Source organism: Teleopsis dalmanni, chromosome 2 (genome assembly GCF_002237135.1).
Source record: "Teleopsis dalmanni isolate 2A chromosome 2, ASM223713v2, whole genome shotgun sequence".
Taxonomy (NCBI): domain Eukaryota; kingdom Metazoa; phylum Arthropoda; class Insecta; order Diptera; family Diopsidae; genus Teleopsis; species Teleopsis dalmanni.
This window is the reverse complement of record NC_051847.1, coordinates 6041447-6058703: the sequence shown is the minus strand read 5'-3', so window position 1 is coordinate 6058703 and position 17257 is coordinate 6041447. Positions and strand designations below refer to the sequence as shown.

Genomic DNA, 17257 nt, shown 5'->3' with positions numbered 1-17257 from the left:
GCTTAATATTCAACAAAATTTATTCCTTTAAATAGAATATTTTTACAAAATCAAATACGCCAATCTCCTTCATAGAATGAAATAGTTTGGCAGTGTCTTAGGGTTTACAACAAATTTAATTCTTTAATATTTTTTGTTAATGTTGGATAAAGCGAAAAAGAATTATATTTATGATGTTTGAACTCAATTATAATCCATTTTAAAGGTTCTCTGTAACACTCAGGTCTGCTACTTCATCGCTCTACAAATCACATAATTTATAATTGCTTAAATTTTTAATTAATGAAATAATACCGATAGGTATATAAATGTGTAAATACTACTTATATACTATTATTACCTTGACATGTATCACGACATCATCATATCCTCTTATTATTCTGAATTTACAAATTACAGATTGCTAGGCCCGATCCTTTACAAATTTTTTACAACTGTAATATGGAGAGCCTATGTATGAGCATATCCTGCCAGTAGTCAGTGTCCAGTGCAAGGTAATATATCCTTTGTAACATCTCTGCTTCTAATATGCTAAGTTCACAGGATACTGCGAGATTGTACGATAGAGTATCAAAGTGTTTTTGGAAATAACACAAAATTATATTAATTAATATTATTGTTTCTAAATTATAGAACTAATGTAGTTTTTTGTAGACGGATGTAGACATAGTCAAAACATAGTTGTTGTTTAAATGTGGTTATTTTTGTTTTTTAAAATATACTAACTTTCGAAATAAAAGTTAGTATATTTTAAAAAACAAAAATAACCGCATTTAAACATTTTCGAAGTAACGACTCAAAAATTAAAACAAAAATAAATAGTTGTTGTTGTTTTCAATGTACAATAAATAAGAGCGAGAGAGCAATTTCGCCTCATCAAAACCTACAAAATAGTAAAAAAGCAGGAAATTGACAATTGTGATAAGATTCGCTGTATAACATGTCTTTTCGTTATAACTATATAATTGCTTATAATTGTTATGACCACTAGCCATATGACTGTCTGTATAACAGTCTCTTAGAAGCAACCAAAATAAATCAAAATAGTAGTTACAGTACGAAATTAGAAATTATAGTTTGACTCTCTGCAAGGTGCATACCTTCTATTACCACTAGAGACTAGTATCATATACTACAAACTATCATCACTGTTGCTGTGATGACAACACCGACGCACTCAAAAGTCAGACAGAAGTTTACCTTACAATAAGTTTAGGTTTGAGCCTTATATTTCACGACCACCAAGCCTGTATAACAGAGATGCGACCATTCGTTACATGACTGCGTGCATAACATAATGTAAGTGTTTAAATATGATGGCACCTGTCTCTTTCTAGCATGACAGCAGTTGTTAAAAAAAAATCGACTAATTTAAAAACTAATTACACTATAGAAATACCCAAATTATCATAGATAAAAAACACAAGGAATGCCGGGCATTTATTTGTAGATCAAAGCTAACATTTTAAGTTTTTGTAAATTGTAAATGGTAAATTGTGTAGACTTCTTATTTCCCTTCTTTTGCCTCTTTTGCCTCTTTTTCTAGCTTTTCTTCTTCTTTCTTTTCTTTTTTTGCTTTCTTTTTATCGTCCTCGCAGTCCTCATCATATGGATACTCCGGTATCTTGTTGTTTAGGTACATAATATCATCAAAAGTTCCAGCTTTCCACTACAAGTGAAATGTCATTACGAATTTAATCCATTAATTTTTATTTTCAAAGACAACTCACCAAACCCATCTCAATGGCAAAAACAAGTACACCACTTATGAGATATAAATGATAGCGACCGTTCCTCTTATCATACCATTCCTTGTAACTGCCTTCCGGAAGCGGAATATCATTCAAAGTTGCATGTTCACCACCATCAGCCCAAGGAGACTTCGGTTTCTTGGCCTTCGGTTTTTCAGACTTGAAACGAATCATCACCGGAGTTTGATTAACTAAATCAAAATAATCTTAATTGTTTAACGCTAAATGAAATTTATGAAATATACTCACTGAACTTGGAGAGAACAGAGACAGGACGAATTAACTTAGTAATTGACATCTTCCAAATGAGTGTTTTAATTGTTCTTTTAACAGAAAATATTCGAAACGAAGTGATGAGAATAAAAGTTTTGAATGAAATGAAATAAAATTTGCCTTCTTGGTTTCTTAAAAATATTCCTACTGAGTTCGATTTTAATTTTTGACACTTTAACACAGTGTTGGAAAACGATTAAAGTATAATAAGTTCAAATTTTAGTTTTACAATACCACACACTTAGGGCCATATTATGCAGAGTATCTCGGGCACGGCATGAGTACAATTGTTATTGTTTTTAATGCAAATTTAAAATTTAAAAATGAGAGATAAAACAAAATGGCGGTTCAAACTTAGGCATGAGAGCCGCCGTATTTGTGCCCTTACCGATTTTGCCAATATTTTCAGTATTTATAAATTACTTATAAAAATAAGCGTATTATAAAAAATATGTTTCTAATGATGGGATATATAATAATATTAATAATTAATAAAGTATTAATAAATATGCTTATTTACTTGGTGATCAACAATCCATTGCACTGGACTGAAATAAAGTAACTTTCCTCTGCGCCATATGCGGTTTCTATAATCTTACACGTCAAGTGCGGTTAGTGATCTTTTAAATTATGACATAGTCTTCCATTACATCTGCTGGAGCGTCGTCTTCAATCCTCTCGGCATCACCAAATCGTCGAAAGTACCTGATATTAAGTCACTGAACAATGTCAATCTAAGACTCGTACAACTTGTAATTCATTTGAATGCGGTGTTCTACAGCTTGTAGGTGACTAAAAACAGATTTTTCTCCCAAACACTCACAGTGGTACTTGTTCTATTCATTATATGCTCTTCATCCAACACATCATCAGCTTTAGTCGTCATGCCATGTTTAAACCATAGAAAACGCTTGATGTTAAAGCACTGAACAAGGTCAAAGTGCAATCGTAGAGGACAAAAGATCTTCGGAAGATTTTTTTCTCTCAAACGTACTTAGTGCTACATAATTATGTTATGTAGAATGAGGACACATTATATCTTCTGTGTCTTTACGCCATAAAGAAAGTAAATTTACCGATCAATATAGTTAGTAGTTCTAATCTGAATTTTTGATTAGTCTGTAATTAATAGTTTTAATTAGCTCAAGCAACTAACACAAGTTCATTTTAATCGAAATATCGGCATTCAAGAACCAAATACCTATTTTACAGAAGTGAGGACAACTTTAATAGAATAATACTTTAATACTTGAGAAGAATATTTATTTATTAGTTTCAAAACTCAGATTTTAGTTATCTGCAGAAGCAGAAGCAGAACGGTTAAAAATTCTCAAAATCCGCTGCTACTATTAATAAAAAAAATTTAGAAAATCAAAAATAAACGAATGCATCCAAAAACATAAATAAAAACTAACAAGTCCAAAATTCGTATTGTTTCCTCCCTGCATTGCAGTAATAATTTTTCTAGTAAGGCAGTCTCGGCCAGAGCGATAAGCTATTATGAATTGTTTTTATGGACTTGGGATAGGCTTTTTCATGCTGGCATTTCCAGCTTTCCCACTAAATCGTACCACGTAAACTCTTGTTTTTCGTTACTTGCTGACTGTTTTCTGTTTGTTGGCTGCAAAATGTAATTTTCACGAAAATTTACATTCGCACTGAAACAATGAAAATGTTCATCCGATCCTTTTTGTACGCAATAAAACGGATGAGGAAGTTAAGTTTGTTTACTGCTTGCTCTATATCCTAGAATAGGCATGAAGAATGTCTGCTGTGGGACGGATGGGCTGAGCAAACAAAGGCGGCGAGGAAGACAAGTTAATATCAAAGCGACATCAAATTAAATTGAATGTGTGTTCATTTTACTTTAATCGGAATACTTTTCCAGAGAATCATTAAATTGCCTTAGAGCACTTGCAACTTGCACTTAAAAGCTTGCATGTTATGAAATTTTTAAAGCATCATTTTAGGCTTAAATAAAATTCCCACAATGATGTCTACCCATGCCAAAACTGTTGCCATTTCATTGTAAGCGCCGCAAATGTGTGCATATAAAAAATTCAAAAATGTTTATCAGACTTTTAATGTACAATGCCGTCGTCCTGTTGCCAGCAGCAAGGATTTCAAACACAGCAAACATTTCGACTACGTTTACTTTTAACCCCAATATTGCCTAAGCAGTCTATGGCGCTGTCAAAAATGATTACAACTCTTTCTTCGTTTATATTTTTTTTTTTTTTGGTTTTTGAGAAGCATCTACATTATTGTACGATTATTCATTACAGTGAATGCCTAGAAAGCTACTCAACGTCTTGTCACGTTGGCAGCTGACGACGACGCTTTCATCGAAGAGAGGGTAATAGAGCATGTCGCTAATAGAGACACATAGACACATTTACCATTGATGAAGTCGTGTTCTACAGAATTTCGCTTAATCCTTAAGGAAAAATTAACATAACAAATAAAAACACGTTTAACATTACCGACACTTTGTAATGGGCTTTAAATTAATATTTAAAGCATACATTCTGGCTGAAAAAAATACCAGATTTTCATGCAAAATGTTGCCCATTCAAAAATGTTTTATAATAATATTAAATAGTTTTCTGTCAAACACACGGGTATCATCTATTTGGAATAAAATTGTAAATTACTGAAGCATATAGTTTATTCGAATAATATTATTTATTATTGCATATTGAAAAGTATTTACACCTTTCAATTAATTAGTTTAAGATACATGATTGATAGTTCTAAAATCCGTGAACATGCCCAACTTATAAATAAAAGGAATATCTCTAAAGAAATAGTTGCCTACAGTCACACTTTCTCTTGCTTACTTATTCATCATTAAGATAGCGTAACAGTATCGCTTCTATGACATTTAACTGTCAAAACACAACAATATACCAAGAAACAGTACTGCCTGTATGCTATAAGTTACAGCAACACCCGTTCTTTAAAAGAAAAGTACGCCTTCAAAGTCACTAAATGGGTTAAGTTAATATGTATAATAGTCGACTTCCAATGTTCCTAAGGACATTGAATTGATTTGGCTTAATTGGACTACAGATGCTCAAATCAATTATACAATATAGCTACCAGTAGATGCACTAGTAGATGTAATAGAACACTCCATAATAGAATCCGCGACAAAAATTATTAAAAAAATATTACAGCTCCAACACTTAGTCGAAGCTGCAGGGATGAGGAAAGAGAAAACACATACACCATAAACTACGTCTCGGTCTAGTTTTCAGAACTTCACTTTTCTGTAATATTAGAATAATATCGACACTTATTAGTACGTCAATCAAAAAGTTAACCAAATTGATCACATAATCACCGTAGTAAATAACCTAAGTATATCTTTAAAGGACTTTTCATCGTCTTCAAAGTTTTTCTTGCACTTTAGGTTCTTTGCATCATCTTCATTTTTAATAGAAGTCTGAGGTTTCACGCTCTTCCAACTTCATGTTTATATGAATAATGTCGGCGAATAGCACACTAACCCTTATCAAAGTCCAAATCGAAAACTTAACAAAACATATCAGAAGCAGCAACATCAAGATGATTTTTTAACTTTGGAAAAGAGAAAAAATCCTACTATAAAATATGTCACGAAAGATTAGTAAGTAACCAAATCATATGGAAAGTCATTTTTTCGTCATCTGATTTCTTCTACAGTTAGAACAGAAACCAGAAATAAGCTCAATCAAGATCGTATTGTTCCGCTCTCTGGGATCCCAGAGATCCCAGTTTAGATCAACTGAAAACAACAACGGGATTCTAGTTTTATCTCAATAACATAACGATCCGATGACAAACATTATAGAAACTATTTTCTAAATGTAAAATTTTCTAATTTTCCTATGTTTTCTCATTATCCGCGTCCTCGTCCAATGTAACCAAAATCAATCCAGTTTTGCTTCCCTATTTTATCTCGCAAATTTCAAATTCTAATCTCGATTGCTTAGCTATAAAACAAAATGTTTACTAAATTTGTCAAAAATTGTTTATTGTATTTGTGGACTATCAAAAAATGTTGTAGTTGTTGTTGTTGCTGCTGCAAGAGATTTGTGTTTTTTAGAGCCATTAAAAGTTTCGATATTCAAGAAATTTATACTTTTTGGCTTCCGGTAAGTAATTTTCAATATTTCAGGCATAGCAACGACAACGACAACGACAACAACGACAATGGAGCAAGCAGGTTACTCGATTAACAGAGCACTAAACTGTTTTCAATCTTGTCCTAGCAACCATTTGGGTGCTTTGTCCTGCTTGCTATTTGTAGCTAGTGCAACACTGTCCTGTCCGATGTTGCTGCTCACTCCGGCCACTGCTATTTCGCAGTTGTTTTCAACCAAAAAATTATCGTTTATCCTGAAAATTAAAACATTTATCTTAGCGATAAGATCTTCAATGTTGGTCATTTGCAAGTAGGACCAAAAGCAGCAACTACCATATACTAACAGCCATAGTATGCGAATCGAATGAACAGCACTGGATAAGTGAGGGCAGTAATATTTCTTCAATGGCCTTCCACATAAACATTGCACAGAACACAGAGTAGCCACTTCGCATACACATACCTCGTATGGCAACTGCTAGTTTGGTGGTCAACACTACATCCGACCAAAATGTTCAGACTCCAAGTAGAATACTTTGTACAGCTACTGCTATTGGTGATGATGGGTGTTTATGATGAGGTCAAATGACTATGATTTGTCGTTTTATATTGTTGCTCAAATTTGTTGATAGTGTATGCACAATTTGGCGTTATTGTTGTTTACTGTTCCACATTATTTTGGATTTTCATCACATTGCTTGGCTATTTTATGTGGAGTCTCTAGATGTAAGATAAGTGGAAAAAATTTGATAAAGGTTTGATTTAAAAGAAATTTCTTTTGTTAAACATTAAAATCTTTACAATGTTTTTCCCATTTCATAAAAGAAAAAAATAAAAACACCGATGGTAGCAAAACATTGGACCAATTCATCATCATCTTCCTGTATTCCTTGTATTCCTCAAGACACATAGAGCTTTTACAAGTGCTACAGCATAATAAAGAAGAACAGTGGAGGACTTCTTTTACAACTGCCCAGTTTTAGATTAAAAATCGTGTGCTATTTAAGAACCTCAAAATAGTTCCTTAAGTAAAAACAATTAAAACACCGTATTATGCAGTGATATGAATTTGTCAATTCAACTGACTGCCATATTACCCTAACATAGCTTAATCGACAGCTTCAACCACATTACTTTCTATTGATTATGATTTTGACACTACGCAAACTCATATGCCACACGAGCTGTAGAATAGTATTGCTTAGATTATATAGTTTATTCTATATTGATTTGCGATCGACTTGTGTGGGGAAATGTGCTATGTTTACAGACACAAAGTTGATGGATAGAAGATTTAGCGCACACGTAACATCTTGACTTATTTCTGGCACACTTATAACACTTTTTGATCACCACCTCAAAAAGTTTTACTGCGTTAATAATGTACTTGAATTTGTCGTTGATGCATGCTAGATGCACGATGACCGTAGCTTCTGTAAATCATGTCATCATTTCAGAAGCAACAACATCGAAACATCTGTGCACTACTGTCCAGGCTACACCACATCGAATTTCACCCTACGAAGAGCACTCTTCTTCAATTAAATTCACAGCATTGCCAATCTAGAAATAAGTCAAATACTCACATGTATTATATTAAAAAACAATCCCTTCCTAATCAATGAGGAATCAGTAAAACTTCTTGTTTAGTTAAAAAGGTTGAACCTCTTTCTCACCCAAGACGAATTATCTTTAATCTCTGAGCTTAGTTCCCGAATTCGCCATTTGATCCATTCTTCACTGTTTGAATATGAAAAAATCTTCTTTTTCGATTGATATTTACCAAAACAAGCACGGCGGTCTTCTCAAAGATACTAACTCTGAAGGTTTACTTGCTCTAGCTTCGTTTTTCATGCAGACTTTACAGATAGGTGACTTCAATGACTATGTCCTTTAAGGACTTCACTTTGAATGTTATGAAACCAGAGTATTTAGGGAGTTTTTTTTTATTGTATAGCACATTTCCTTCTGAATTGAACAGAATTTAAGGACAAAAACACCTTAAAATGGGCGTGTGTTTTGTTAAATTTACTTCCTTCTGCTAAAATTAAACAAATTATTTGTGTGATCTTAAATCAGATTTTGCATGCGTTTGCCTCATTGCTGTTGCCTTCACTGCACTTATTATTTTTATTTTTTGCCTTTGTTTTCTTCTTATTTATTGTTTTTGTTTATTGCTTCTGCCTTCTGTGCTTTTGTTTATACGATTTTATTGTCTCCTATAAGGCTTTTATGCTATTGTTTATATTATAACCGATATCGTTATTGTTGTTGTTGTTGTTATTGTTATTGTTATTGTTATTATTGTTGTTGGTAGGAAAAGAAGTGTCTAGGACTAAATTGCTAACATGGAACAACAACAACAACAACAACAATGGCCACTAGTACAGCAGCCTTACACACAGTTTACATAGTCGATAAAATCTAATTTGGAATTAATTTTATGAGTAACAAGCAAACTAAACACACACAAACACAAGCACACGTACACACAAATAAATGTGGGCAGAAGTCTAAATACATGTAAACAAACACAAAATGAAGGCGATTATGTGTTGTTTCCTTTTTCCTTTCCTTTGCCATGAAGTTAGTTGCTGAATGAAGCCCATGCCTTCTAGCATGAATATTGGGTTCAATCTTCAGTCATATGTTTGTGTGTGTGTGTGTTTGCACTAATATATATATATATAAGAAGCATACTTATTGGTGCTATTGTGTAGGTGCTATTCTATAAAATCTCGAAAATTATTAAATTGAAACTTTTATTGGTTCCCCATTATGAAAAATTTATGAATTATAAAAAAACCTGTGATGAGCAGATAAATCAACGGAAGGAATAGGAGTATTGAGTTTCTCGAAAACATTGAACCAAATTAGGATTAATACCTGAATATTATTTTAGTCTCTCTTAAACGTTGACGAAGACTAGAATTGGATTATTTATGTCCTCGCGTGTACTTTGATAACAAATTTCACACCAAAACTTCCACAAGAGGCATTGGCAGGCAGGGCTGATTACAACGGAAAGATAAATAGCTATTTACACCGACGGGTACAGGATAGATAGACAAAGGTGCTGGAACCTTTTCCGCAGTCTAAAGAAGTTATAAATCCTAGCATATTTACAACTCAACTTCAATATTTTAGACATGAATTTTCTGCCAGCATTTCTTGCGACAAGCCAGCAGAAATGAGTTTATATATGAACTTTATACTCCAAATGTAGAACTTCTGACTTACTTAAAAAAAAAAACAAATCGGAAGTATTTAAGCAAATATAGTTCGTAATGCTAGGGTTACCCTGTCGGAGCTCTTCTGGTACATATCTACCAACTCTCGAAAAGGAGAAACCAAAACAGCTGTTATGGTTATGTTCAGAATATTCAGAAACAGCTTAAAGTTTTTAAGCGCCCCTAACACTAACATTTAATATCAACGAAAGTATTGTCTTTCTAATTGTAATGCAAGTCAATTTTAATTCGGTGACTTCAAGACGTAATGGCATAGTTTGAAAAACTGAATATCCTTGTTTAAGGTAATTTAGTATAGATATTACAGATACCGGGTTATGTTAAGATTTTCAGCAAAATGACATAAAACTTTACCAAGAAATGAGTAGTATCACTGCTTGAAACCATACTGTGGCTTTAGAAGAGATAATCCCTTCTCATATATTTGATAACAAGAAGAAAAATAGAGAATACTTTATAGCGATAATGTGATTATATTAACTTTTAATCTATATCACAAACCAACTTAAAATTATTATAACAAATTATGACAGATTGAATTCTCATCTGACTTTAGAGTGGGATTTTGCTCTAATGGATCTTGTAGGAAGGCGAAAAAAACCGGAAAACACGTGATGAGAGCTTGTTCGATTCTAATTCACAAATGATAGACATGATAAACAGAGATGAAAACGTAAAGCTCGCAAAAAAATATTTGATACTTCAATTTATTGAAGAAAATGCATTTATAAAAGTACTCTGAATCCATGATGGAGATATAATAAAGCTTTTCCAAATAAATAATAATGATGCATGTCTCTGAACATAGTTTGGATGATTAGTTTAATAATACTTCTCTTTTACATTTATTTCAAATAATTTCTATTCACAAACAACAAAAAACAATGTATCTGTTAATTTCCATGGAACAGAATTCATTTTTATTTCATATTTAGGGCCAAATTCTTTGGGTTTTCCGTTTGTATTTGTATTTTTTGACTGGCATTGAAGTTTTACTGAATAACTTAAAACGAAAATGTTATTTGTCGAATTTAAATAAGCTGCTTTGAATATTGCATGTGAACTATTTTATTTCAAGCGCTTTGAAGTATCGAAATCCATTAAATTCCACACATCCCAGATCCCTCAAAACAAAGTTCGCTTCATTTACGCCAAAAATAGCTCGCAAGCACGCCCTTTCGGCAACTCCAATAAATTAACTCAAAGCCATTAAAACACACGCAATTAAAATGAGATAAATAATGGAACAAAACTAAACTCCTGAAATCAGTTCAGTTCCCGAACAACAGCAGGATTACCCACTCGCCTACCGCACTAGAAGACAAATAGACAAACGGAATTAATTCAATTTCGAGGCTAGGATAACTACAAAACACCGCAAAACAAAAACATTAAATTTTTGAATGGGTTTCCAAACATTTAACAACATTTCGCAAGGATTTTCGGCGTCTTTTGAGATATTTTTTCACGTTCGCGTTGCTGAAGACACGAGATGATGTAGTAGTCAGAATGGAAATGGCAGAATACAGACCGCGGTACAATGCATTCGCATATGCCGAAGTCGTTGTAAATGTTATTACGCCAAAGTGGAGAGCACAGAAAACGTCATACCTTGAGGCGGAAAACTTTACATCAAAGCTTCACGACAAGCATCCAGCCCAATATGGCCCACCGAAAGTCTTAATAAATGCGCCCACTGTAGTGTGCCAAACGATGTCAACAAATCCATTTAACATTTTAGTGGGTTTTAGAAGCGATTTTAATTAACAGCACGCGATTATATTGCGTAAGAGTGCTTAGTGTCGCGGTACTTTTTGGCTTGACTGGGAGTTAAGATTTGTGAGTTGCGAGTTGCGAGTTGATAGCTTGGCGAAGTTTTCACATAACGACTTGGCGAGAAGGATGCTGTAGTTGCACTAAGGTTTGGCTTTGACGTTAATGTGAATTATTTTGTTAGCTTGCATTCTGTTGGCATGAGGTCAATTGGGAATATGCAACAAATAATCTTAATTTCTGCTCGTGTTTAGGAAAGAGATTAGCTTATCTTCACACTAAATGACACTTCATTCTCATTAAGTACAGAAGCAATTTGCATAACTCCAACAGAAAATAAAAAACACACTAGGCATTAAGCCAAAATCGGTGCCTAATGATTTCCTTAAAACTGATGGGAAACTTCGATCAACAAATTTAGTCATTTCCAGTACCCACATTTAATTATTTTCCAAGAAATGCAATAATTCAAACTCAAAACAAGTGTGTCGAGACATCGCTGGCATATAGACAGTACTTAGACAGTGCTTGAAGAAATGAAGCCCATCCCAATAAGCTACATGTACACAAATTTGTCATTCTCTCCATAAAGTTCGATTTTAAATTACGACGTGGAAGATTGATACATTTACTAAAATTTTTTACTAGAACTGATTTGCGAATAATGAAGTATTTCCTTACGATTCTGATTGCTCTATCTCTTAGAACAGCGTTGACAGATCATTTTCTGTCATAAAACGGAGTAAAGTCTACCAGGAAACCCAATTAGTAGAAATAAAATCAGTGCACCTATTTTCTAAGTGCACGTAAATGAATGATATAATTCGACTCAATGGATTATTACTAGGTGGATTGTTAAATATCCGGTCTACATAATTAAACCGCATTCGTTTTTGGAAAATTATATTTTTTATGCTGCAATATGGTTTTCTTTTACCTCGACACACCGTGTCCAATGATTTTTCCACATTTGGATACCGTTTAAATAATACGATTTATCAAGTCCTCCAAAATATGCCTCAGTTTCCAATTCCATTTCATCATTTGATGCAAACCTCTTTTTCATTTTTTCAAGTTTGGAAACAGATTATAGTTACTGGAAGATAAATCAGGACAATTCGGTGGGTAAGGAAGCAATTCGTACCGTATTTCATTGGCTTGTGAGCGGGTGCGTTATCCGTATAAAATTTTTTTCTTCGGCAAATGTAGTCATTATATCTTGATTTCTTTATTCAATTGATCCAATTATATGCAAAAGTAGTCTGATCTTATTGTTTTTCTTTTTTAATAGTCCAAAGACTCAATAAATATTATTTGACTTATTTGACAAAACTCAAAACTTTTTCAGCCTATTGTTGAGTTTGTGGTCGTTTGGGAGCGCTACCCCCGGGCTCTATCCATTCTTTGGCTTGTAGTTTTCCCTTAAATGCGAAGTTATGTATTCATTTTTCATAAATTGTCGACGCTTACAGTCAGCTAGATTGTGCATAAAAATTTCCAAACAATTTTTTGAAGGGCGAAGGTGTTGTCGTTTTTAGTCAATTGTGAGCAAACGTGGCACCCATCTTGCCAAAAGCTTTTCATACCTCAATATTCATGGACGAACCGGACGTTCTTGATCAAAAACTAGTACGACCACGTTTAAATTCAGCTTTCCAATATTTTATTGTTGTTAACGATGGTGCAATGTTTTTGTAAACAGAATCCATTTTCAATTTGATTACATCATTGTTCACTTTTTTCAAATGGAGGGAATTTTATCACTGAACGATATTCAGTTATTATATAAAATCACCAAGGTGCATTATTTCAATTATTTGCAAAAAGCTAACCAAGCATCTGATGAAGTCGAAACTTTTACAGAAAACAAAATCTCGGAAGTTACTACAAAAAACTTTTCGATATCTAACTATAAACCCCTAAGTAAAATTTTAGCGACAGGTCTTATATGGTCTATTAATCTTAAATTTTTATTTAAATTAAATGAAATAGAATTATATCTTCTCTATCTCAGGATAGAAAGGGTTTTATCATCCAAGAATTATTAACTAACCGATGTAAAATCGATGTCATGTTACATCGATGTGTTTCTCAGAATTTTTTTAAACCGTCTCAATTGCATATGTGATATATCTAAAACAAAACAAAAATAAATAATAGGAAGAAGTTACTACATCTACTTCCAAAAACGTAATTATGCGTAGTAGTACAAGAAAAATTTGCCTCATATAGTTCTCTATTCTAATTCTCAATCAACACATTAATAGACTTTAAAAATGAAAATGAAATTCTATGAACGAAAAACTGAGAAAAAGGATGAATCTAAGAAAACTATTGATTCCTTTCTTGTTGATTTACCTATTAACCATCTTATCCTCTCCTAATGACTCCAACATCTTTGGAAACTGCATCTTGCCACCTCAATTGAATTAAACCACAAATTTTGGAACAATGAGAAAACACATTAGGAATGAAAAAGTTAGAAGAGTTAGAAAAAAAGGGTATTTCATTCAAGATAATGTTAGAATTGTTGAAAAATATGTATCTATGGTTATTGGTTGCTTACTCCATTGAGATAGTTGTCAATGTATTTTAGGTACAGACATGAATCTTCAGAAACAACGATGGGAGAGAGAGATGGGAGTGGACGAACTATTTGGATGTTTTTGTGTGTCGCGTTAAAAGAAATTTCTTAGTTAGCTTACCTACCTAGAGGTTGAGTTCATCCGTTTTAAATTAAAAATGTTTCATTTCGAGTTTATGCAATAGTTTACTCTGATCAATTTATTTAGTGAAAAATTCAATCGAAAATAATACTTTATTACCTTCAATTAATTGCGTTTCTACCTAAATTTTGACAACACATCTTCATTTATATAATAACTATTCTTCTTCATCTTCATCCTCAACGGTTGTTTTAAGTCCGCCAAATACCTTAGTTGGTATGGATTTTTGCTGGATACGCAATTTTTTCATTGCCATGCCGTTCACATCAACATTTGTGGCTTTTTCGCCAGCAATATTATCCGTTTCATTCTCATCGGCTTCTTCGTCTTCCTCTTCTCCTTCATCCTCATCTTCATCACTGTCATCAATATTTATTTCATCAGGATTAACAACCTTATCTTTAGCTGCGCCACCCTGTGTTTCACCACGCACGAACATAATATTGGACGCAGCCTGCGATTTGATTGGTAGTTTGTCTTTCTGTGCGGCTGCTGCAGCCTCCAGTTTTCGCATTGCGTCCGCTTGAGCAACTTCATTCTCCGCAGTGCTGCCGCTGTTAATAAATTGTGCCGCCATCATATTAACTTGCGTGTTATACGTGGCTTGAACGGAACGTTTAATACGCAACATTTCGCGCATTGTGTCTTCATTGCCATGCCGCACTTCAAACTCTTTCCATGTTTGCCAGAAATCAGCAGTTATGCGTGGATCACAAACCTATTCAAAAAATAATATTAAGATAGTTTTGCAGTATCTAAATTCCAATTGGCTTACCTGTGAACAGTGCGCGTAGATTGCGCGTGCACGATCGATTTCTCCCAATTTAGTCTCCATTTCAGCAAAACGCACGCAAATATACCGCATATTTTCTTCGGGCAAAGATTCAATAGCTTTCTCGTATATCTCGCGCGTTCTAGGTAGACCATAAATCTCTGCTGCTTTCTTAATGAATATGTTGTACATATCATACATTTCCTCAGGCTTAACTGCAGCGGTGGCACGATCATACACCGCCATAGCATGTCGAGCCAAGCCATGTTCCTCCTCCAACTTCGCATAAAGTAAATAGAAATATTTTGCATGCTCCGGTGGACAGTTTTCCAAACACTGCTCGAAAAGATCACGTGCGCGTTCCAGTTTAGTGCCGCCATAACGTTTTAAAAATTTTGTCAAATAAGAGTTCCAAATATCAAAGACATTTGGCCACTTGAATAGAGCAATGCCTTTTTCATAAGCGCGAAATGCTTCCTCAAAGTAATTGTGCTCCTCAAGAAAGAGTCCGAAATTTATAATGATTTGTGGAGTACAAATTTTTAAATCGATTATCCGATCGTACACGGCTTTGCAGGTTTTGAAAGTCCCAAATGATTCTTCCAAATCTGCATACATCGACCAAACTTTTAGCGATTTGTAAAGACGCATTTGTACCGTCTCTGTGTCATCGTGATATGCCACCTTACGTTTTGGCATCGCCGTTGCCTTTTGCATTAACTTCAGTGCGTTTTCAAAATTTTCTTGTCTATATGAAAAAACATTTTAAGCATTGCTTTTATTTTTTTATTTTTTGTATATTTTCAAACCTTATTTCCATTTCTGCCCATTCACACCAGACAGACGCCAATTCATCCACTTTGATGTATTCAACTTCGGTGCCTTTTTCAAAAATGACGCGCGCATCGTCAATTTGATCATTGCCCTCGTAGAACTTGGCGAATTCGACCCACAATGTATGCAGTTTACCAACGGCCAATTTTGGTTGGACAGTCTGCACAGCTTCTGTGTAAGTGTTGATGATTTCCAACGGCTTGTCTTCGTACAACTTAACACGCTTGTGCCATTCGTGAACGTTGTGTGGATTCTGGCGCAGCAACACGCTATTCAGTAACAACAAACGGCGTTCCATTAGATATTCAAAGCGTGCCAAGCGCAGTTCTACATCAATATCATCCTCCTCAGTAGAGGTTGGATCATTCGCAACAGTTTCCATACGTTTGCTTAATGAAACTTCCTCGAACTGTGCGTATTCATCGAATACTTGAGTGAAATCTCGTACTGTCTTAACTGTTTGTATGGCTTCTTCATATATATCACGGGCGCGATCGAACAAACCGGAACGTACGTAGTAATCCGCCAAAGAGTTCCATAAATGACCCAATTGATCCGTATACCTAAAAGGGGATAACAATTAAATATATAAAACATTTGTATCACTCGTTATATACCTTCTCAAGCCACCTCTAATAATAGCATCCACATTCAGTGAATGCACTTTATGCGGATTCTTAGATATAAGCTCACACAACTCATTCCAAAGTTGATGATTTGATTTACCAAATTTTGAAGCAAAATTTTCATTATCTACAATCGTAGCTAACTGCTGAGCCGCATCATCTAATTTGCCCACTTCAGATAAATATTCAATATATTCCTCAGCTTCATCTGGGCATAATTTTAAGTATCGCCTATAAACTCGCACCGCAGTTTCGGGTATGTCAAACTGACGTACAAACTTCAGATACAGTGGCCAGATACGATGATGCTGCGTTATGGGTAGCGCACGTAAGGCGCGATCAAAAACGTATCTGGTACGTGTTATTCGACATTGCAAAGTCATAAAAGTACCATAATCCATCCAAATGCGTGGCATTTTATGCATAAAAACCAACGCACGTTCAAACGTATTATTGACTTCTTCATACATAGGGTCGTTCAATGGACGTCCACGTACCTGTTTCCTCCTAGTGCGCAAGTAATTGTACCAAATTTTGTAACTGCCAGGCAATTCCTTCAATGCACGTTCATACACTATATTAACACCATTGTTGGGTGCCTTAGCTTTGTGGTCAATATAACGCAACCAATGTTTTACGGAATAAGCATTACGCAGTATCTCTTCCTCATACGGCACATCCTCTTCTGGCTGCAATGCAAACACAAATTAATGCATTTATTCTGGAAAATTAAATTAGCGTACTTACGAAATCTATATCAATATTAAGTTTCGTTTTTATAGTTGGCATTTTTATACAAATCTATGTAATATATGTATTATTTATGTATTAAAATAATTAAATATCAACCAGGAAAATTAATCAAATAATTGTGGCCGCAATTCTTCTGAACAGCTGGTTTATAATAGTTAGCGGCATGACGGTAGCACAGTTTGGTTAAACAGTTTTAAAGGCACTAACCTCATAACAACACCAAAGTAGTGCTGTAAATGATTTATTTTGCAAAACTTAATTTGTTTATAATTAAAATATTATATGAAATTTTTAGATTTAAAAATTAAAAATTCAAAAACTCACACATCAAAAGTAACAATGCATTTGTTTTTTCTGCGTTCAGTTCAG

At 34.0% G+C, this 17257-nt stretch overlaps 2 protein-coding genes across 2 annotated transcripts; both read right to left on the bottom strand.

Moving 5' to 3' along the window:
* Positions 1-1413: 1413 nt before the first annotated feature.
* Positions 1414-2120, bottom strand: LOC119685168. Its single transcript, XM_038099384.1, has 3 exons — positions 2001-2120; positions 1731-1942; positions 1414-1669 (listed from the first exon to the last, which is right to left on the bottom strand). The coding sequence occupies exons 1-3, from the start codon at positions 2047-2049 to the stop codon at positions 1508-1510; spliced, it is 423 nt and encodes a 140-aa protein (XP_037955312.1). The 5' UTR covers positions 2050-2120; the 3' UTR covers positions 1414-1507.
* Positions 2121-13935: 11815 nt separating this feature from the next.
* On the bottom strand, positions 13936-17088 carry LOC119680402 (pre-mRNA-splicing factor syf1 homolog). The gene is made up of 5 exons (XM_038093202.1): positions 16883-17088; positions 16127-16824; positions 15485-16072; positions 14679-15423; positions 13936-14621 (listed from the first exon to the last, which is right to left on the bottom strand). Exons 1-5 carry the CDS (start codon positions 16922-16924, stop codon positions 14061-14063), a joined length of 2634 nt encoding a protein of 877 aa, XP_037949130.1. The 5' UTR covers positions 16925-17088; the 3' UTR covers positions 13936-14060.
* Positions 17089-17257: the final 169 nt, after the last annotated feature.

Bases quoted from the DNA above. Each gene is read 5' to 3' on its own strand.
- LOC119685168 (XM_038099384.1), bottom strand. From the start codon at position 2,049: ATGTCAATTACTAAGTTAATTCGTCCTGTCTCTGTTCTCTCCAAGTTC. The intron at 1,943-2,000 runs GTGAGTATATTT...ATTTTGATTTAG, and splicing joins CTCTGTTCTCTCCAAGTTCA to TTAATCAAACTCCGGTGATG. The intron at 1,670-1,730 runs GTGAGTTGTCTT...TTTCACTTGTAG, and splicing joins TTGCCATTGAGATGGGTTTG to TGGAAAGCTGGAACTTTTGA.
- LOC119680402 (XM_038093202.1), bottom strand. From the start codon at position 16,924: ATGCCAACTATAAAAACGAAACTTAATATTGATATAGATTTC. The intron at 16,073-16,126 runs GTATATAACGAG...ATCCCCTTTTAG, and splicing joins ATTAGAGGTGGCTTGAGAAG to GTATACGGATCAATTGGGTC. The intron at 14,622-14,678 runs GTAAGCCAATTG...TTTTTTGAATAG, and splicing joins TCTACGCGCACTGTTCACAG to GTTTGTGATCCACGCATAAC.